The 23,496-nt window shown below is 44.6% G+C and overlaps 1 protein-coding gene across 1 annotated transcript; it reads left to right on the top strand.

Moving 5' to 3' along the window:
- Positions 1 to 1,980: 1,980 nt before the first annotated feature.
- On the top strand, positions 1,981 to 23,092 carry LOC146169758 (bone morphogenetic protein 2-like). Its single transcript, XM_083382355.1, has 3 exons — positions 1,981 to 2,345; positions 16,877 to 17,439; positions 20,736 to 23,092. The coding sequence occupies exons 2-3, from the start codon at positions 17,052 to 17,054 to the stop codon at positions 21,614 to 21,616; spliced, it is 1,269 nt and encodes a 422-aa protein (XP_083238481.1). The 5' UTR covers positions 1,981 to 2,345; positions 16,877 to 17,051; the 3' UTR covers positions 21,617 to 23,092.
- Positions 23,093 to 23,496: the final 404 nt, after the last annotated feature.

The raw sequence follows: 23,496 nt of genomic DNA, 5'->3' as shown, positions 1-23,496 counted from the left end.
CACCGAAAGGCGATACTGCATGGACTGAGTCACTTGCTTTGTGTTACCCGTCTACATACATGCCCGCATGCCGCTGACACGTGTGGCCGTCTTGCCATCGTCGCAACGCGAGGCCCTAAAACTTTAACTAATCGACGGTGGTTTTAGTTGAAACTGTAAGCAGTGCGAAATGTACCCTCCAGTCTGATGTCGCCGGAAAAACGACTGGTTCTTATTTTCGTCCATATTTTACATAAACTTGTCCACCCCGATGGCAAACTTAAGCAGTCGCCCCTAATCCAAGGCTCTTTTTCACATAAAATTGCGTGTTTTTCGCTAATTTGATTTTCAAACGGGGGCAGAAACGTTGTACGGACATGGGGGCCTAAAAAAGAGAGCCTGTGGCCGTTTGAAAGGCCTCGAAAAGCGGCCGGATTCCGAGACGCCAAGGGCCTCGTGCTGCAAAGGGCGGCGTATTAAGCTAAATCACAGCACCGCCGATCGCCCCCGCTCGCCGCGCTGTGGATAAGTGACATGTGCAGACATCTCGTGAGGCGATAGGCATCGCAGTTCGCTCCAAGCTCGGCATCACGCCGCCTTCCAGCGCAATATAAATATTTTTCCTGCCCCTTTTGGGCTTCTTTAAGGCGGGCTCTGTTTCACTAAAACCGCGGCGAAAAGCAACACGGCGATTCGTTTCTTTTTCTTCGCCACGACAGGGTAATCCCTGTTTGCAAACAACCGACGCGATAGCTGGAATACGGTGACCATACGGCTTCCATAAAGTGTAACGCAATTGCCCCATATTAACGATCGTAAAGCTTTGCGGATAACTATATACGAATCTAGGTATCCAGTTATAAGCGCTAGAAACCGGTATGGGTTGATTTTTACTTAACCAGGGGGTTGGTATAGTTAGCCGTCCGAAAAGTAAGTCTATGCAGAATTGGGTCACATTGGATCAGCCGTTTATTTAAATAAATTAATCATTGGTACCAATCACGAAATGCTATACCTTCTTCTGTATATAGACTTTGACTGATTACTGTCACGTGAAAGTAGCCCCTCTTACCCTCCGCCCTTGGGCAATTAAACGGCAATGGCTTTTCTTACAGGCGGGTTCATTAGACAGCGGAGTGTGCGGGTGGTGAACCTTGCTCTTGGAATTTGCCGCCCAGCCTTCCACACTCAGTACACTTGATCAGCAACAAATTTCACGCACGAGCACGCACTAAAAACCACCTTCACGCTCGACGTAGCAACGCAGCTCGCTCGGAACGCGATGATCGCACAGATTTATCCAGAGAGTCGGCGAAAAGTTGCCACGGGCCGTCTCTGCTTATGCTTTCGCGCCCGGTCTCGGGTTACGGCCGCCGACGCCAAGATACAAGTTCTCCAAACTTTGAGTAATTCGCCGGCGATTCCATCAAGATCGCGTGCCGGTTTGGTTTGCTTTAAGCTGCAGGATTGATTGAACGCATCCAATGCCATTCATTGGTACCGTTAGGCGTTAGCATGCATGCGTGAAGCTTAAAAATTACGTGACCTTTGGTGAAAAAGTTTAATGTTTCGTTGCGTATACCCACGCGTTCTCTTTCGATTTAAGTCAATTGACCCCCACAAAACAGCCACAAATGAAATCATATCTTTGTTTGTCGATAACTCAAAGTTTACGTTATTTAAGCGATTGGTGCCTTTTATTTGCAAATACTCATCTTCTCATAGCAACTTTTCAGACAACTGGCGTATGTACGGCTGGCGCGTCTCGTTGCTTTTTAATGTAAAATAAAGTTTACGCCACGTGCTTCACGCAATTTCAAGCGCAATATCTAGGCTTATTTGGCCGGAAATTTGCCAGCGTTAGACCAACACACCCTGGACTTCCAAATATCCGATTCATAACCGGCGGAGTCGGATAAATGGCGGCATTAGCAAGGTGCAAATTGTCGTCCACGCTTAAATCGATTCGCGACAATATTCGGAGGCACCTGTTTACGAAGATTAGCATCGACTGCCTTGAATATCGCGCGCACTTGTCTTCTTCGAAAAATTACGGGTTTTATTCATTTTCTCGCACTTTTTCGAAGAAGAGGCGCGCAGGGAATTTGCTCGGCCAGGCAGGTGAAGGCCGACTTATAAATAGCGGGTTGATATCAAGGCCAAGTCCGACAAAGCATTCCGACCATTTTCCACGTTTCGTTTCAGATTGCCGCCGACCTACTGCCAAGATAGGCTAATAACAAAACCGCTGTTTGAAACCTGAACGTCTTGCTGGATTATTGCTCCGACTACGGAAAGACTAAAACCTCAAGCCGAAACCCCAGGAAGATTTTGCAAGCCACCGACGGCCAAACGCCGGGCACCAGGTGAGAATAGTCACAGGAAGTCGCCTTTAATTGTTGTAAGTTTCGCACCTTGTAAGCCGCCCTGGCGTTAATTAAACCGCGCCGAGGAGTAATTGGAGGCCGGGGCCCGCTGCAGAGCTCGCCGTGGCCGCGAATCGGGACGAACTTGACCGCAGTAATTACAGGAGATTTCGGTCGCTTCTGGCCGTAACACCCAGCAATCGACAGGTCGCAGAATCGCGACTTTGAACGGGCGTAGCACGCGAGAACGCCATGCAGCTGACACCTTGTTCGCTCCAATGTAACAAACATCCCATTGGCGCGGGCCCTTCTGGTTAGAAAGGCTAGCGTTAAACGCGCTTCAATCGCCAGTTAGTTAACAATTAACTGATAGACTTCCGTAAAACTGCCAAGTTGAACGATGCTGGGTCTAATATGTCTTTGTGTTGCTGTCACAGCATAAGAAGATTATAAACCAATTTTTTGGGCCAAGTCAAAATCAAATTTCAAAATTTTGTAGAGGAAAACCACATGTATAATAATATGTTGCAAATTAAATCTTCGTCATGCACGTGTAACAACACGCGCCTTCGCGAGTAGTAATAGCCAACAATAATAGTAGACATGTCAAAAGAAAACTTAGTTAATTTGGAAATGCTCACCAAAACTGCTATTTTATGAACAAAGACACAGAATTACATATGACAAACATGTTTGTCTGCTTAATATTATTAAGTTCTTCAACAAACAGATTTTGAAATGGAAATTTAATTTCTTTAAAACATCATTCGACTATCGCAAAGTTCTTTCATTACTACAAACTTACTCATAGACCGAAATATAGGTGCCGCGAAGCAAAATACAGATTACGGAGTACTCTGCCCACACGAAACTTGAACTCGGGGGGTCTAAGCGAGGATTTTTCAATGAAAGCTAACCACAAAACAGGGGAGGGAGGCGGTAATTCGATACCTGAGGCGGGAGACAACAAAAAGAGCAGGAAGCCCTTGCGGTCGATCCTCGCTGTTCTGCCCGGGCCACCTTTAACACGGTCAGCCTGCAAATCCATTTGTACTTGATTGCTGCAGGTGCCCGCCTTTGCGAGTTTAATGAGCGCATCGTCCCTTAGTAATATACAGGCCTATATGTGAGTGCCGAAGTCACGCGAGCAAGGACATCGAGCGTCGTTTGAACTCTGATTAAAGATGTCGTGCTCATCTATCTATTTGTTGGTTTCATCGCAATTTTGTTTACGGTTGGGTGTAAATTTAATATAATAGTTTCTAATACTGGTTAGGACAACATGCGTTAAAAATAAGAATTTTGTTTATTCAGGAAAAGCTGATTCAAAACCTTTTCGGCACCCTTTTCAACATTTTCGTAACGTGGATAAGAATAAACGAAACTGAAAAACAAACATTAACAATGTACAATGTAAGAAATGTTTGTTGCATTCTAATCGTACACAAGGTATTGTGTCACGAAGCTTACCAAGAAAGTAATAAATTAGAAATTCAAAAATTCTAAACATCTCGCGGCAACATTGAGCATTTAAAAAACTTCCCTCCGTTGAAAACCAGTGATTTACACATAAATGTTTTTTCTAATGAATATTTCAAAGCGTTGAAGACAAGAAACTAACAATTTTTTTATCGCGATCAAGTTAAAAAATAAATTAGCAAAGTATAACGTTGGTAAATGAGAAGTCTGAGTTTATTTCCGGTCGACCTGGGACGGTCATACTGATACAGCCTTGGATGCGAAAATCGGAAACGCGTTTATTGACTCGGGCCGTTGCCTTATCGCGTGAAAGCGGTCCGACTTAGTAATGTTAAAACTCGGCGATGAGCGAGAGAGAATAAGCGTTATCCCGTTACCCCCTTTCCCCCTTGAAGCGCTTTATTGACGCTATAGAGCGCTGTTTGCCTTGGTGTACAGTGTCGCTCGTAATTAGCGACGACAACAAGCGAAGTCTAACCTTCCCCGCTTCGCGCCCACAGCCCCGGGTATATAGGCTCGGGGGTCTTGCGGCGTTTTATTGTGCGCGCCCCGCCATCGCGGAGCCGCCGGGCCATTTACCGCAATACTTTAACCACCCCCTTTCAGCGAACGGCGAAGAAACGCGCTCGCCGACGATTCCCTGGCACCGACGCGCTCGGTTCCGATTGGGAAAATTGTCGCTTTTGAAAAGAAGGCCGCGGAATTCGCGGAGAGCAAAGCCGTAGGTTCAGAGTGCCATGGGGCTGCGTTTTAGACTCATATGCAAGCCTTCGATGTTGGACAGGCAGTGGGGCGGGTCAAGGGGCCCGGGCCGCACCCCTTTTGGGGGTAAGTGGGTTAAAGTTCGGACGGGGCTCTCGAGACACTGTTTTGCTGACGGTGATGCAACATCATTGAAAAATGTGTTCTTTTCGCTTTAAAGCTGCATAGAATAGCGATAAAACGTTGAAGTGCCCTACAATTTATTCCAATTTAATTTGGGCGATTTCCGATACAAGTATATATTTGTAGTGCTATGTTTATAGCCCTAACCTTAAACAAAAGAAGAAAAAGGTAAACCAAGTGTCATATTTACCGCTCACGAGCGAAACTTATGAACCTCACTGCGTACGTTCATGGTGGGCTTAAGGGATCGCCGGCTTCTTCCCAACGGTTTAAGGGGTTAAACAAAAGCGCGTGGTTTCATCACTTCACTATACGGAATTATAAAAGTGCGTAATAATCTTGGCGTAGTAAAGTTATATATTTTTCTGTAAATGCTGCTAAATAAATTTTATCATAATTGAAATAACCGAAAGCTTATATTTATAGGCAACTGCCTTATATATATTCGTTTACACAATCGCAAAGAAAAAAGTGGTACAGAATTAGAAAGTAATTTTCAACGAGCCGCATTGTCCCCTGGTTATGAGTAAACGGCCAGAAATAGCGACAGCGCTCATATAGGCGCTTGGAAGTTGTTCTGATGCAATTATTGGATTTGCGTAATACAACACAATCCAGCGCTTTCCAGTAACGACCGTCATCGTCTGTTAAAATGATTGTTTGTCACGCATGAGTGAGGAAAAGGTCGCCTCTACGACTGTGCTTGGCGACGGTGAATATGCGTTGTGTGTTGTGGCCGTTCAGGAAACTGGGCTATGTTGAAATGGTGTTTTGGCAACAGCACGAGTTTGAATCGACAGCTGCTCCTTGTCAAATCTACGGAATAATGACATAGCACGTTTTTCATAGGAGGCATGTTAATAGCTGAGTTCAAAATGTCATAAATTCTTTGTATGATTACTTAAATTTGTTTACGGTTTACTGAAGATTTTATTCGTTTTAAATAGCTTGACCGGAGTAGCACGTTGAAGGCACCTTTATACCGCTTTGTCACTTCTCCTGTCAGTTATTATACATTCAGTTATGTAAACTATCCCATTTGTTACATTTATGCGAGAAAGCATTCGGCGGATTCGCCGTTGCCAAACATTCGATTACTATGGGAGCAGCGCGCAAAGGCGACGAATGACGTAAAACGCAATTTGTGTCAGCCTAAAACAACTCCGAATCCAAGCGCGGTACATATGTACATAAATATATAGCAACGGGCCAGACGCGGGCGATTTTTCTCGATTTATTCGCTTTGCGAGTTGTCACAACGTAACTCGGCGGCTGATTGCAATCTCTAAAAGCGTCGCTTCTGGCCAGTAATAGCCCGCATTTGCGCGTGTGACAATTGCCCTGTTGGCCGGGGCCGCTTGCTCGCTTTAGGTGTCGCGAGCCAGATTCTACTCGCAATATTGCTTTGGGATGCTCGACCTTTCACTCGCTCTCGTTCGCTTTGCTTTGCAGCGAGCGCTTTCACAAGTCAATAGCAGCAACTGTCCCTGGGACATTTTCTTGTTTCTACATGCGATGCTTGCTACATATAACTAACTTTCCAACTAATTGGGCGAGGGTATTTTTGCGAGGGTATTTTTTAATACAAGGGTGTATTTTTAGGCCTATGTAAAACGGCAATTACTTAATAAGCAAGCAAAACGTATTTCATAAGGGAAACGGGTGAACTGTTTTTTGACGTGCTTTTAAGGTACTAGGTGTGGGCACAGTGCTGATGCAGTAAAGCTAATTCGCTAAACTAGAGGCGACATACTCACTATAGCCAAAGCTTTATTGTCCTATCGCCGTTTGTCACTGCCGTGTAACTTACACAACAACAACAGGCCGACATCGGCAGCGACAAAATGGCGCTTATAGCTGGAAAACAGGTCACCCGATAGCGATCTGAATTGTCGCGCAACTTTATTCGGCCGAGCAATGCCAGGATTGGCCTGTTGCTACAGCGAATGCAATAAATCACGTTTCCGCCGCTTCTTAATGGAGCAGGAGCCGGCGCGCAAGCCAGCAGAACGCTTAGAAGTGTCTGGAGGACTTAGTGGGAGTTCAGCCCGAATCTAGACTTTTCGTATTGTGTGGGGTGGCAACGAGTTCATATGGGTTCTGCGAATTACCCTTTTCCATAATCGGATGTTTTCTACATATGCGAAAATTTTTGAAACGATGTAAGTACTTGCGTCTAACCAGCGCCTGTACCACAGCCCATGCAAATCGTCTAAAATTTGAAATTTATTTTACATGACACAGCACACAGACAAATATTGAAATTGCTGCTCATCACATAACAGATACAACGTTTGCTTTTCCGAACTGTTCAAATTCCGCGTTTTTTTTCAAGGCGTCGGATATCGGAATACAAACTCTTCCGGCTTCAAAGCAAAAAGTTAGCGACCGAGCAAAACGTAGGCGCCAGTGTCCAGTGCATTAGAGGAAGTTTACCTATAGAGCCGTGATCGGGTAACGACAGATGCACGGCTTACGCGAAAAACACTCACCACTTTCTGGCGCCGTCAGCAAACGTATACCTGGGGATAGCGGCACGTTAATCCTCTGCGTTCAACTTGTTTGTCGAGTGCACGAGATCGACTGACCGTGGCAAAAGGGGTGACGGCATTAAACTGAACTGCTCGGCTCGGACGAACGATTTCGAGAACTAAAGTGCGAGGCCCCCTCCCGTAATTCTCTTGTCGCATTTCACCTGATGCTCTTGGTTAGTAGGCTGAGATTAGACAATATGCAAATAATGTTGGAATGGCGTCACAGAAATGTCCACAATATTAGAAAACTTGTACCAGTAGTTTTAAATTGCATTTTATTGCGATAGTTATTATTTAGTAATGAATTTTATATGCTCGTCTAAATCTAAGTATTCCGCAAAATAAGCTGTCTTTAAAGCATTTTTATATTTTGGGTATTTGCGATGTAAGACCCTGTGTATACAAAGTGTTGCGATGCGGCATCAATTCGTAGGAAACAACTAAACTGAGCAAACTCCGACAAATTTATGGCAACTATATACCGACTTGTACCCAACGACCGCAACGACATGTTTGCCTCTGATGTGGCAGGTAAATGTCAATACTGCGCGTGCCTGTCACTGATGTCTATCGACGGCTAAAGGACAGGACCATACATCAACAGTGTCGTTAAGGGGCCCGCGCGTGTTTTCATACACAGGGCACGGGCCTTGCGAGTCCCGGGCTGTGACGTTTATTGGCCTCGAAACAAGCGAGATTTTCTCCTTCAGCTTGAAACCGCATTCGGCATTGCGAAACTTGTAATCATTTTATCGCATCAGACCGAGAACCGCGTTTTAAAAGTATAGGAACCGACTTAAAACGATCGCGTACTCTAATGGCCGGGTTTATCCATAAACGCCAGCAGGTAATTGAGGCTTGCGCGTTCTGCAAGGTTTAACTTTTGAATTGATTTGATATTGACAATCACACTTCGCTCGTAAATTCGGATTTCAAGTTGAAACAGCGCACAAATCATCAGAAATCGCAGTCGTCCTGGTATGTTTCGTAAAAGTTGAACAACAGCACGCAATCACTACGCTTCATTTACGCGTTGTCTCCGCTTATTCGTCGAGTCTTTGTTGTCGGTGGGCCTATATGGGGGCTGCGGGTTTTTTCCCGTGAAGAATGCCGCGCTCAAACGGGCTTTCACTTAACCTCCGACGAGCTGTGTGTATGTTACGGTAAGTGAAAAAGCTCGCATCCGTGCCGTCTGCCTCCCTGTTAAAGGTTGGAACCTTAAAGACAAGTCTATCAGCATTGTCTGTGGTTTGACACGGCACAACAAAGTTTAAAGGACAGAGCTCCACATTTCACTTTGTTTTCATCGTACAAATTGGAAAAGCGGCCACCAAAAAGCGAGGAAAACAAGTTGAATATAGGCCAAGTACTTGTGTCAACTGGCTAATAACACGAAAACAAGGTAGTAGAAGACGCGAGTCAAAACCGTCCTCCCATCTTATTTAAATTTGTGACGTATGGTATCGTGTTATATTTTTGTTACGGGGCCGCGCATTTGTTGGCTGACTTGCTGAGAAAATGGTTCGACGATCTCCAACGCGTAGCACCCCCAATAAACGGCCTCACACGCGGGTTGGCTGTGGCAGCCAGGGTTCATTGTGGCAGCAAAGCAGCAGCCAGCGATCGTAATGCGGCGTGAAATTTGGCGTCGCTCGAAGTGTAAACAGCGGGTTAACCGGCAAATATATACAGTCGTGCGTAGAGCTTATAATTGCGGCGGGGATACGGCGTTTTGCTCGGGGTCAGCAGACAGAAGAGCGAAGCAAAAGGAATATTTACTTTTCATATGAACAGCAGCGGTTATTATTATTAGCATTGCAACTGTTTGTTTGCTTTTCGTCACACGAATATTAATTGGTGCACGCAATAATTGTACGCCTCATTATAGAAATTTACACGTGGGTTCCCTACCAGTGTTATCCGCCTTTTAAACAAAGCTATAAGTTTTTTTGCAAAATATCCATCTTAAGGTTTTAGATTTGCATATTATAGCTAAATCGCAGTAAAGTGCCTTAATTGCGTTTGCCGAAGTCGGTATCCATTTCGCTAAACGATATGTAAAACGGATTTTGCAGCGCGCCCGTCGCCGAAAAACACACGCGTTTAAATCTAAACCAATGAAGCAAATCTTCGCATATTTCCTGCCATTGGGCGGAATTAAAGCGTGTCGATTTACGAGGAAGCGAGCGGCCCCTCGTTGATGCAAACAAGTCCGCTGGTTAGGGAAAAATCAGGGGGATACCGTAAACGACGTCGTCCAGCCTAAGCCCTACTTACTGCGTATTATGTAGTTTACTGGTATGAGTGATGTCGGCTAATACTGCTTTGCCTGGAGTCGCTAGGTCGAGGGATCTTAAACCGGCCCCGGCTACAAATCACAGAGGGCCGATTTATGTTCTTTGGCTTTGGCAACGGCGCATAAAACTCAGCAAACGTTTGTAATCAAACCCGAATCAGATGTAGACAGGACCCCGATACGCATCTAGCCAATTACATGGCGACGTAGGGCGCAATTTGGAGCGTGTTATTACAGGCCATTTACCCACTGCCTTTGCTGCATTGGATGTTGTGTAATGCTATTTCGGGGCAGGGTCGTTTGACCCAAAGTTGACCGAGACTTACACATCACATATAAAACCAAATATGCCAGCAACGTTTTACACAGTTGCCAAAATTTAAAAGCAAATTTAAGTACAGTGTTGTTGGAGGTGTATAATTTTCATAAATAAAATGAAGCAAAATTAATAAAATTATGAACAATTGAACATCTACAGCGAAAAGTACAGTTCAGCAAAATTCTTTCGAACTTTTCGTTTTAAAGAAAAAAATTTGTTGAAAATAACGTATTGAACGACTCTACTCGTGTATTTTATTTAGAAATTGCCCTGCGGACTAAATTATTAGTTTTTTAGACACACGTGTTCGCACGGTATCGCCAAAGACGCAGTTAATGAAAAATCACGTATTTCAAATTAGGTGATCTAAACAGTTTTTCTTTACTTTGAGGCGCCGCGGGAAATTAAATTCTCGTCTTACGGCCACCAGCATATGAGTATATTTAAGTTAACGAGCCTCGCCTCTTGATTTATATATACACGACCGCTCCGCACCCTGTGAACAAGTGGAAACTGCTACAATTCGAACGAATTATATTGTCGCTCGAATTGCTGCTGCAGTGCCGAGTCAATTAATCAAGATAGTGCCAAACGGTCTGTTGTTGGGGCATCAAGCGAGTGCTGTGATCTTTTCTCAGGATCATTACGGGGATGTAACCTGGCCAAAAGCGTTGCTCTAAGCGTATAATCGAATTGTTTTCCGTACAGGTTAATACTATAAAGCTTTATAAACTGATACAAATAGCTAAGCCTAACGGAGCATGTTATAAAGAAGTCCATTGGCAGTTTATTCACTGTTTGGCAATCAATATTATTTACCGACTTAAACTATTATTTGTTTATTAAGGTATCTCATAAACAACAATTTGACTCTCAAAGTGGCCTATTAGGTAGCAAACATAAGCCAGAGCATTGAACACGTGGCGGCGCCATTTTTCTCCGCTTTCAGTCAATTCACTTTACATGTATTCAAATGCAACACGACTGCGGCCATATTTGTTCAAGCCCACACACCCCTCCGGCAGTAACATTGCTTCTCGGAGGCCGAGCTTATGCATAAATATGGCGCTACGGGAGGGCAAAGTGCAGTGCGCATGCGCAAACGCGCACGACGTCTCGGCTGCCGATGGCCTGTCGCCAGAGCCATTCGTCATCGTCAGAGGGCGATGGACAACAACAATAAACAGAACTGACCCGGCGTGCGTACCGTGAAAACGAGCATGACACTTGACAAAACGCTTCTTGTTCCGGGCTGATTCATCGGCGCTGACGAAAGAAAGAAAAGAAAAGGAAATTTTTTGAAGTTGATCTTTGATCGGAATTCTGCCGAATTTTCCGCCGACGCGTGAGAGTGTTGTTGCGATTTAGGCGTGAACCAAGCTAGGTGCGATAAACCGTATATAACGCTTTATGCGCCGTGGCTTCCTTCGCGCATTAGCGCAGCCTAAATATATCCGGGCGGGGCGGCGTTGGTAAATCTTGCGCGGGACGTGATGTTGTCGGCATTCTGTTGCATTTCACAGTCGCTGCTTATCGGCCGATGCATTTTTTTCTTTTTTTTGGCGACAACAGAATTGCTCGCGGGAGCCGCTTATGGACAACGTTTGGCGCGAAGCTTTACTGTAAGAGGCCAGAGAGATAAACGAAAGTAGATCTATATACAAATGTACACATTTGCCAACGCAATTTTAAATATCATTCTCGGCAATCTCCAATGCGTATCATATTTAACCTAAAAAAATTGTCATATCTTACAAGAGCGTTTTTCAACATTTGTCTGATCTGTTAAGAGTGCCGTTACCCAACGAAAAAAGGGGCCTGTTAAAAATGACCCAGTGCACCCTAAATGATTGCCCCTGGGAGTTGGGACTGCGGCACGCTATCCGGGGCCTATATGAAATATGAGTTTCCACTTGGGTGTGTAACGAACGGCCTGCCTTTCACGTTAAGCGTATCACAGAAAAACCTGACAGGTGCACAACATTAGTGGTGGTTTCTTACCCACGGTGGCGGCCTTGCATTACACTTATGCTAAGGGCGACCTGCTTAAAGGCAATGCAACGGCAGCGATCGGCCGGGTAACATTAGCCGGGCTTAAGCAGTGCGGATTTTTCGGCGCAGTTGTGTTGTTGTAGGCGGCAACCCAATGCGATTGCCGGCCGCTGACTAACAGTTCATTAGCATCGCTCCAACGCTATTTGCGTGCTTTAGTGCCTCGCAGGGCCCCGGCTCAAGTGCTTTGACGACTTACACTGCCGCGGAACGCCTGGAATCCGTGGCCCTAGCTGGTACGACCATAAACCAACGGGGTGAAAACGTGGAATTGGGGCTACACAGATCGCTCAAGCGGCACCCGCAGAACGCTGGGCGTTCGAGGTTTAGAGTATTCGAGCGGCTGGCAAAGCATTCGCAAATAATTTAAAAGCGCCGACAATACGTTTTTAATTTCAGAAAATTGGCCTTTTCTGAATTCCTGGGCTAGAGCGTTTTTGTTTCTTTTTATCAATAGCCGAACTAATTCGAACAAATCGCGCTACTATAGAGTCTATGTTGGGCGCTTAAAAACAACTTATACATCCAGCAGAAAAACAACCAAGGGTACATACACATACAACACCGTTGATCCAAAACAGTACGAGTCTTATAAACCTACTAATGTCAATTGCTGGCGAACGGCAAAACGCCGCCCACCAAGGCGAAAATTAGCCTCCAATCTTGGTCGGGCTTTGTCTAGCAGGTGTCGAGAAGGTTGACCCCCGGACAAGCTGGTACCACTTAGGCCCGCACACAGGCACCTTGAGGCCGACAATTACCCAATCGGGGCACAATGGTATTACAGGCCATTACACAACCGCAAGCCCATCGTTTTCTCGGCTCTTATGCGATTTCGGGCCTCATTTTGAAATGGGGAACTCCTACCTTTACCCGTCGAAAGTTGTTTATTCCGGCTCGTAGAATTCTGTTTGCAACCCGTTTCCGCAGAGAAGTTCTTAATCCACTGTATCGACAAGACGTAATGCTCAAAATAGCACTGTGGAATATGAACACTATAGCTAACAGGCATAAAATAAATCAAAAATAGGTTCTCTGGTGATCATTTTTGTTCTACAGCAATTCGACGACCTATTATTATCTATTAGTCAAAATATTGAGAACAAAACAATTAACAGAACAGCTATTTTTTTGTTGACACCTTGGATTCCAAAACAGTGACTAAATCAAGATAAAATGTCAAAAGAAGCTTAAGGTTGGAACCCTAAATAACCATGAATCACACGGGGATATATTGGTGGACGAAGTTTTCTTTTTTAATTGGCGTTCGTTGAAAGCGTTTCAAAAACAACCGCATTACGTTTTTTCCAATGGTCTAACAACGTCGAAGGCACACGTGTCGAAGTATTTGGCCAAACGCCAGAGCTTTTGTGTAGCCATGAGGGAAGAAAAAGAAATCCGCGCGAATCGAGGAAGTTAAAACGCGTCGCGGCGACCGCAGAGTCGTGTCAAAACTGTCGTTGCGTCGCCTCGATTATTGGGTTTAGCTCGCCCGGGCTTTGTATACGTCTATACGGGCGAAAATCGGGCCGCGAAAGTCACAGTCGCCCTTTGTAATCGCGACGGTCCGGCAGCGACCGGGCACTTGTGCGCGGCGCGATAATAATGGGCCCGGGCCGTTACTTAGCGTTTTAAAACAAGAGCGGGATCACTGTCATCGTTGCACTAGTCGATGGGAAACTTGCGCGTTGTCGTGTTCGACAGCGTTAAAGCTGTGGAAAGTGGTATAGTACGGCCCATGTAATAATCTTCCCGCTCAAGTAGCGGTATTCGACGTGGGAACAAGTTTTTTTTGTTTGTTTCGCGCAGTGCCAATCACGGGGTTACGCGCCCGTTTCAAGTTCGCAGCGACGCGATACACCAGCTAGCTGTGCATATTTTTGGACTCGGACATTTCTCAATAAACCGAGGAATGCGGATCGAGATTCGCATTCCGGAGGAATTCCTGCCCGGATAGATTGATAACTGCGCTTCCGACCTCAATTTTGTTATTTGCGCTTGCGTAATTCTGGACGCGTTTCGCCGCCATATACAGGTTTTGCTTCTTGTTCAAATTATTCGTTTTTCTTTTCAATTTACTAACACTTACAAAACTGTTTGAACTCGTGAAGGCTGATGCCTGCAATATTTTAGCTGAAACGACGGGTTGCCATTTCCACACAACAACCTAATTATTATACTTTCCAGCTTCAAATTGTATGGCCCTAAAAAGACAAAAAGGCCTATGTTGTCGGGTCATTCATCAAAAATCAATTTTGTTTTTAATTTTACGCGCACGAATTTTAACAAAAAAAATTAAGCAGCTGTTCGCTGAACGCACAGATCAGAAGCTGTCGCAAACGCAAACGACTGAAAATACGACAACAACCATTACAACGTGAACAACTCGCCACGCTGCCAACAGGCCGTAAATTAAACGCAAATTTTACGACAATAATCCAAAACAAACAGCAGAAACTGGTTTGGAAGCCGCAATTATGTGATTAAACCCTTGCAAGCGGTCCGGCGCGGTAACGCGGACATGCCATGCACCTTTGGGCCGTAGGAAGTGTGCCTCCCACTTACGCGCTGCTAATTATATTGTACAGTGGCAGTATAACTCTTTGCGCTGGGGACGTCCGCCGCTTTCGCTGGCCCTTGGCGCAAATCCGTTGTATGAGGCGCCCGGTAAGAAAACACGGGAGATTAAGCTAAGAAGTACGTTGCCGGTTGCTGTTTTACAAGACCCCTTACCACGACATGTAATGTTTGGGTGCGTTTAAAAACCGTCATAGCCTTACAAGTGTTTGGCGACTGCCAGTCAACTGAAAACAGTTCGAATTCCTTCAGGTTTATTTATCGTATAATGCGCAATCAATCTTCTTTCTTGCTCAAAATGACCCAAATTTTCAAAATATGACTATAGTCGCTGTTACGTGAAGCCCGCAATTTTAACATTGGGCCTGTTTATTGTAACTGCGATTACCAATGTCAATATTGACGACAGTGTGTCGCTCATTGCCAGCGCGATATGTTATGATGTCACGGCGCAGTCTCGCGTGTTGCTTTTTCGTGAGGTGGGATGTTAACCGACCGTCCAAAGCCTTTCACCGCGCCGCCACATGAGTAGAAAGCGTAACTTTAACCTCCTTTGCCTAAACGCACTTCAAGAGTACAAGAAGCCCAGTTAAAACGCTTTTAAAGCGCCTTAGTGAAGTTGTAAAAAGGCGTTCCAAGTTTCGGCCAAAGCTGAATACTGTTACGCTAAGTGAATAGTCTAGGCCTAGCTATTGGCTCTGTAAATGTTTTTATGTTGATGGTTTCATAAACTCCCATTGTTTTTAAAGCACTCTTTAGTACACAGTTAATACCGTTCATTTAAAATTTTGCAGCAACAAGTTTCTGCTTCTTTTCTGAGATAAACTCAATTTAAGTAAAAGTGAATACGTATAACGGCGCTACGCTAATTGTCGCATCACATCATACACTCATCGAAAACATAGATTCTTATCTCAATCCACGTCGACATGAGCGAACCAAGTTTCCAGACCAAACAGTGGTTCACCAGCTTAATTTCAACGATGACACTTTAAACAAGCAGAAAGAGATTAAGTCCGCTTTTGGCGGCCATCGGGGGCCCCGCCCCGAATTTTCATTGTTACCCCGTTGTTTGACATACTCAGACATCCACCTTTGTGCCTTTTCGAGAAAAAAAGTCAAGAAACGCGCCCAAAATGGTGTCCGCATTGTGACGCTCAATACGCGTGCCTCGTTAGTTCACAAAATCATTCACCGGATGCATTCAACATTTAAAGCTCCTAATACATCAACGGACAGACAATACTTTTGATTTTATTTCATTTAATGCCAAGAATTTTGCAGCAATTTATATATGTTAAATTTTGGCAAGGGTTTATATAGGATTGACAAAACAAGTTGATTGAGACAACCATACTAATGAACAAGGTAAAACCGCAGCCTAACACTATACATTAACCATACAAACCAAAAAAAACAATGCCTGCACGCTATTGACAATTAGTCTGGGCTTTTCGTCTGCCATTTAGTGAATGAAAAAACGTCCACCAACGGTTAAGTGACGCTAATAGCTTCGCTCTACTCTGACAAGAATACATTTGTCATTTTATACAGTGTGAAACAGAGAGAAAGAGAAAGAGCGGTTAACCTTATTTTTAACCTTTCGCTGATCAATGTTTCGCCTTACAACGTCCCAAACAATCGCTTATGGTTTGATTATGTCCAGTTGGGACGAAAATGGATTAGCTCCAAACTGAATGGGACCTTTCAATTCGAATCCGGCTCGGGCCTTTCGTTCAACCCTCTTCAAACAAATGCCAATGCTCTCGGCTATTTGCTCAAAATATTCATTGGAAATTTGCGGTGGCTAAGTATTCGCCGCGTCTATACCGCCGGGTGTCTGCGACATGGCCCAGAGTTGTACTTACACTTGTTGAAACGTGCCGGGTGGCCAGTTGCTACGATTTGCTAACAAAAAGCGGTCAAAATGCGATACAAATGTTTAAACAAGGCGAAATTGAGCAGATAAACCTTATAGAACCGTATTGAAATAAAATATTACAGAAGTAATTTATTTGAAGATGTTTAAATGCTTGCGTATAATGTTTTTTACAATTAATCAAAACAAATTGATATAGGGTGGACGTAAAGCGATAAGGCTAAAACTAAGTTGTTTTGCAGATTGCAGTAAATACGGCTGTTTTACGATTCATTTGTAAAAGGAATTTTTTTTAATCGACGAGCTCTTTCGCTCACGCACGCGCGAGAGAGTTTGGCGACACGCGCAGCCCCTTCTTCGCTTCTCTTTTTCGGGTTGCCGGCGACGCGAGAGTCTAAGCGATTTGGCTTTACCGAGTTGCAGGCTGAACGTAACGGCGGCGATTTCGCGGTGAAATAAAGTAGCAGAAATGTGCGCGGCCAATCTGAACGCCGGTGTTTTTGTGTGTAGGAAACAGCAGACCGACAAGGAAGAAGCAAGGCTGCCGAGCTCCGCGTGAGAGAAGGATGCCAAAAAGTAAAGGGGAAATAGCTTGAAACCAATAACCAGACTCAGAAACACAAAAAAGGAATATTTCTCTGAGGGAAGTGAGCGAAAAGGCTGCCTGAAAGCGGAAACGGAGATTATGCTGTTACCCAAAGCTGACTTCCTGGTTTTCCTAACGCTGCTCGTGCAGCAGCTGATCGACATTAGCTCGGGGCTTTTGTCAGACGTCGGGCGGGAAAACCTGATCCGCCAGGCCGCCAAGTACACCGGGGGCGAGCTCGAAGAAGAAGAAAAGCTGGTCAGCGACTACGAGCGCCGACTGCTGAACATGTTCTCGTTGAGCAGGCGTCCGACTCCGGCGCCAGGCACCCAAATACCCAGGATCATGCAGCACCTGTACAGGGCGCACATGGGAGATACGTACGAGGCCCAGGCCGACTTGGCCACCGCTTGGGAACCGGGTTTTGACTTGCCCGGCGACGAGCTTCTCAGTCGAGTCAACACGGCCAGGAGCTTTCACCATATCGGTAAGTCGAAAAGACGTTTTTTCGATTAAGTGTGTAGGCGCCTAATAGCTGAACCGAATACAAGGATTGGGTGAAAATTTCCGCCAAATAGCAACATGAATTCTGGAGATATTATGACCTCCGAATATGTCAACTTTTGTTGTTGAACGTCCGTCAGGTTTAGTTTTATTATACGGATAGTCCCAGCTTTAAACGATCGTATTCAACAGACAAGTTATTTTTTAAAAGTTTAATTTGCGTCGATTTTAACACGCAAGATAAACTTTTAAAAAATAAAATTAAGTTCACAGACATGGGCTAGGATTTTTGGTGAAAAAGTCACCGGTGACTGATAACTTTACGTCATATTAATTCGTCAGCTTTACCAGGCGTTTGACAGTGACTGCCAAATATAGCGACCCCGGCACGAAAGCAAACGTTCGCGTTTAAAATTAGCAGTCCGCGCGTTAATGCTGCGTTTAGGCCCGCGCTGTGGTTCACGTAATGGGATTGTTTTCGTGCTTTAATAAAAGGATAGGCTAATAAGGGATAGGTATTGGGAACACCTCGCGTGTGCTTTTATACTGCAGATCACTTTGTCAAGCGTCGCTGAAAGAGCTGACCGAAATAAAGTAGTTACGAGACCTGATCGCAATATAGTATACGGTGTCACATGACGCTTCGCATTCGCGATTACCCATCGCGTATATACGACTTAAGAACTAAGCGACGCGACTTTTAATGAAATATACTCGGACTTCATATAGTCGCTGGCGCGCTCGTCAAACCGGGGTAACCCGATCAGGATGCGCCGCAAAGTATTGCCTCTGTTTATGACTTGACTTCGTCGTATCCGTATCGAGTTTATAGCTCACTGGTTTTCTCGTGTTTGACCCTGAATTACCAGCATTTGGTACACTGGTTGTTTTACTTCTAATCGTTACTAAGACCTAAATGAGGGTTTACGTAATTCGTTCAAAACACAGTGGCTACACGTTGGATGTTATATATATAAAGAGAAACACTTTGCATTGGTAATTTGCTACACGTACGTGATATGTGCATATAAAAGGTTTTACCTTACCCAATAAACTGCTACAATAAGTGGCAAACCAAACATCGCCAAATTGACATTGGAAATCATTGCCCCATTTTATAGATATTGTCGGAAACGAATAAAATTTCACTGCCTTCGCAACTATTATTAAAATGTATTTGCTCTTTTTGATTTACATAGGGGCTTGACAGATGGAACAGTAAAATCAACAATTCGCTACCCCCTTTTTTGTTTTGATAACTGGTCATCCTTATAAAAATAATAAAACATTATTCGCTATACAGTTTAAAACAGGCGCATGGGTTAATCCCAATGCCCTGCCCAAAGTATTTACCGCTTATACAGACGTTGACCTGGTTAAAAGGTCCTACAGTATGTAGGCGCGCATCAATGTAAATATACTAATGAGTCATTATGGTTTTACACTAGTAACATACGACAGTTTGTGTCTATTTCTCCCCATTATGTACATGGACAGGGGTGTAAGCTTGTTAACAAACGGAAGAAATGGATTGTTTTGTTTCGATAAACATTAGCACGCGCCTAAAACCCTAAAATTCCATTATGATTGTCTCCGTCACCAGAGTTTATGGGATTAAAGTTTCAAAAAAATGTTTGCCATTAAGACAAATCACGATGCCATGTTCACTTAACGTAAAAATTTTATTAGTAAAACTTTGTTTTAGTAGGCCATATTGAGGTACATAAATTTGCGTTAAAATTAGTTCGTTTTCCATTTCCACGGTATTGAGACCTTAAACGCAACATAACAAGACAAATCTCGATTCGAAATTGAAAGCAAAAGCCTTAATGACGCCCCAAATTCGTACTTTCTCGACACAGTGGCAATTTCGCCAGATTCTTGTAGTTTCGACAGGAAAATAACTGGTTTAGCTGTAATCGCCTCAAACGGTTCGCAAAAACAGCGCTGGACATCTGGGTGTAAGTTTTATCCAACAGTTCGTGCGCCATTGTGTCACATGCGCAATTAAGATACCACCGTAGTCGATGTTCGCAAGCCGTAATGCACAGTCAAATACGGCCGATCATTGCAGCTCTGGGTCGCTCGAATCTGGCAGTTGACCGAACGGCGCCTGTCCCTTTGTCTAGTCACAATTAACTACTTACAGCAGGGCAATAACAAACACCGAATCGCTACCGAATTGCGTCGCGGCGTCACCATTGTTTCAAAGCGCCGCGCTCGCTGTCCCGCGAATGCATTATATGCGGAAATTACACGCGACGACCCGACGTCGCTCGTAAATGAGACGAAGACAAAATCGAAATAAAACAAGCGCCAAACACCCAAATTTGTTGTTTTTCTTCCCGCTTTCGTTTTCCACCGACTGTGCTCTTAAAAAAATGTTTGACATTCGTGTGTGACACATCAATAACTTACAAAAATAGCGTTGATGATTTCCAATCAGTATTTTGATTTTTAAACTAAAAATGTAAACTAAATTTTTAAACTAAAACACGAAGATGTAACACAAACATAACTTATATAGGCATAAATACACCGCTGCCGCGTTCGAATTGTGTGAAATAAATTTGACAATTCTATTGTTCGAAGCCTTTGCAGAATACACACACGTTAAGACGCATGGCGCGTATAAGCCTTAGCAGCAAAAACTACACGCCTCCGTGGACAAACTAAGTAAAATAGGAAAGACCTTGCTCCATAACTAATAATATACTCTTTGCCCCAGAACGCGCTTTACGTCCCGCATGATAAACGTCATATAATCCCTCTGTCAAAATACGCACGATTAAGGGTTCACAGTAGCCGCAAAAAACGTGGCGAATCACACTGGCGAACAATGGCTGCCTGGATAACTCGGATTCCGATCGACAGACATGGCTTAGGCAGATGGTAGCAAACGTGCGCAACACGCATTTAAAAATTTCAGTTAAGGAAGCGCAATATTTACGGGGTCAAACTATCTTATCGTGTAATTGACCATGTATCAAAATTAGGGTTTTGTGCTTTAAAAGCACTTAGCAATTCTACATTTGGGTCCTTTGTACATGACTCTTTTTTTTTGTGTGGCTCAAGAATTTGTAACGTACGCGTTGTCAAGACGTTAAACCCGAGTACATTGTTTAACATTTCTTTAAAAATATAATAATTAAATTTAAAAATATTAAAATTAAGGTTAATTGGATTTCTAAACGGTACCGACACACCTGTTTTGCTCGTGAAGTAGGATAATAGTTTTTAGCGAGGCTCAATTATAATTTAATGCATTTCGTAATTCAGACGCCGACGAACACGTGGCAGACGGTTCGACGAATCAGATTCGCTTGCGGTTCGACCTCACCGCCCTTCCTTCGTACGAAGTGGTGCACGCCGCGGAGCTGCTCATTCACCGCAAAGAGATAAGACAGGAAACGGAAAGCAACGGCAGCAAATACCGGATAAACGTCTACGAAGTCACGACGAACTCATCCCGGCCGCTGGGTGGCGCTGTCGGGAGTCACGTGACCAGGCTGATCGAGTCGCGGCCGATTGACGTCAGAAGCAGCACGTGGGAACGATTCGACGTGAGCGCGGCCACGAGAAGGTGGGCAAAGGATGAGCATCCGGCCAACCGAGGACTCGTGGTGGAAGTGGTCGGTGACAATGACAGGACACCGCCAGAGGGCGCGCACGCGCGCCACGTGCGTTTGCGTCGCGACCTGCATAGTGACGTCAGCAACCAGGAGTGGGACCACCAACGTCCGATGCTGCTGACGTACACGCACGACGGCAAGGCGGCGTCGACGTCGCTAAGCAGACGGCGTCGTGACGCGTCGCGCAAAAACCGCCGAAGGAAAAAGAAGAAGCGCCTGTGCCGCAAGCGGACGCTCTACGTGGACTTCAAGGACGTTGGCTGGGACTCGTGGATTGCGGCGCCGCACGGCTACCACGCCTACTACTGCGACGGCAAGTGTAACTTCCCGCTTTCCGACAACATGAACGCCACCAACCACGCGATCGTCCAGTCCCTGGCGCACGCCGTTTTACAGCAGGCTGTGCCGCGAGCGTGTTGCGTGCCCACGCAGCTCGACTCAATCTCGATGCTGTACCTGAACGAGTACGACCAAGTAATACTCAAGACCTACAACGACATGGTGGTGCAGGCATGTGGCTGTCGGTAGTTAGGGCGCCACGGACGCGCCGCGTTGAGAAAACGCAAAAGCCGCAGCCGCAGCGGTGCGAAGGGCTACTGTCGTCGCGTAACGAACCCGAGAGGTCGGTTCTCAGGGAGGGAAGCGAGCGGAGACGACGATAAAGGTGACAGCAAGCCAAACAAAATCACCGAAAAAAAGCAAGGCGTGCGATGTTCAGTTCCAGCACAATCCGATCTCGTTTATTGCGCTCGTTTTTTCGCGCGCGTGCCGCTCAAGTATTCTTCTTCTTGCCAAACTATCTTTATTTAGGGTATTTCTTTGTCGAAAAAAAAACGGAGCTTGTTTTTTATCGCCTTTCAACCAAGCAGGATGGGGTAACTATTTTCGAAACTACAAAAAAATTGGCGCCCGAACGGAAAGGCGTTTCTTTTCACGCGTTCGCAAGTTCCCTTTTGCCTTATTTGTGATCGGTCGGGATTCGACAAAGTGTATAAGAGTTTTTTTTATTTATTTATGCGCCAAGGGTAAAACGAAACAGTCATAACATTTGTGGCGTTACAAAACTCGTGCCTTTAGCCACTTTACAAAATATTTTTGAAACGTCAAAAAATCACTGTTTTCTAACATTTTACAATCGTGTCTTTTTATTGGTCTTGCAGTGGAAACGAAACACATTGTCCACTTTTATTTCAAAACACGCCGCTTAACGCTACAGTTTCCATTCCAAGTATTAGTGACTGGTAATTAAGGGTCGAAACATAGGTTGAAATAAATTCTGGAACAGTTTCCCTCTTCATTATCCCGGCACAAGATAATAAATATTTGCAAAGCATGACAGAAATCTGTCAGGCGACCGTCAACGGCGCGACCCTTCGTATGACACGTGTCGCATTTGGGCTTTTTGGTCGTGATCATATTTCGCCCTGCGCCGCTTTGAAGACCGGGAAAGGCGGCCTCTTGTTTGGCCACTCTTAACACGCTCCATCCGCGCAAGGCCATTACGTACCGATCGTTACTGCACGCTGGAGCTGGCATGAAAACCGGGTAAAATAAATATTTTCGCACACCCGCTATGTTCGCTTACCCGCCTTACCCCGCGACGCGGCAAGGGTCCTTTCTCTTGGGCTGGAACGCGGGGGTATGGGTGCGTTGGAACGCGCCCCCTCCCCCAGCCGCACCCACCCTCCCAACATAAACCGGCGCTAAACAGGCAAATGATAAAAAAATCTTCACCCAACTCGGCGCCGCGGCGAATTTCGCTAAAAATAGACGCCGTGGGTCCTTTCACGCTATAAACCGCAGAGACGCTTTCTCTTGGCGCCTCTTTAGCTACTGATTTATTTGTTGTGTTCTCTTGGTATTGCATTGAATCAAGCCAACAAGCCTTCCACTTCAAATATTTCTTTTCATTGACTGTTGTTGTGTTGCTTTTTTCGTTTTTTTATCTACGTTTTATATTCCCTTTTTCGATTCCGTGTTATGTTGTTTTTATTTCGTAACGAACTTACAGCTTCTAATTGTGTTTTCCTTTTCTTTATAATTTCCTTTTTATTTATGTATGTGTACAGCAAATAAATGCTTTAAAAGTTTCACGAGTTAAGACTGGACTGATTTCAGTTGTTGGACAGGTTGAAAAGGGAATACTTTGTCAGTAAAGTGAAAATAATAATTGAGTAAGGCTATTATTTTACGAAAAACACCAAGAACCACGAAAATACAAGGAATCTCTACAAGTGGTGATCAAACAAATAATTATGCTATAACTTTATTTATATGTAAAAAAGGGTATATGTTAAAACAAATACCGTAATAACGATTCGTTTCGGATAAGAGAAAATTAAACCTAAAAAATGCCAAACAAATCTTATTGTGGTAGGCGTATTTTGCAATTATTTGTAACAGACAGG

Source organism: Ascidiella aspersa, chromosome 1 (genome assembly GCF_963924565.1).
Source record: "Ascidiella aspersa chromosome 1, kaAscAspe10.2, whole genome shotgun sequence".
In the NCBI taxonomy this organism is placed as follows: Eukaryota; Metazoa; Chordata; class Ascidiacea; order Phlebobranchia; family Ascidiidae; genus Ascidiella; species Ascidiella aspersa.
The sequence above is the reverse complement of the archived record's forward strand: the minus strand, read 5'-3'. Positions and strand labels throughout refer to the sequence as shown.

Bases quoted from the DNA above. Each gene is read 5' to 3' on its own strand.
- LOC146169758 (XM_083382355.1), top strand. From the start codon at position 17,052: ATGCTGTTACCCAAAGCTGACTTCCTGGTTTTCCTAACGCTGCTCGTG. The intron at 17,440-20,735 runs GTAAGTCGAAAA...TTCGTAATTCAG, and splicing joins CAGGAGCTTTCACCATATCG to ACGCCGACGAACACGTGGCA.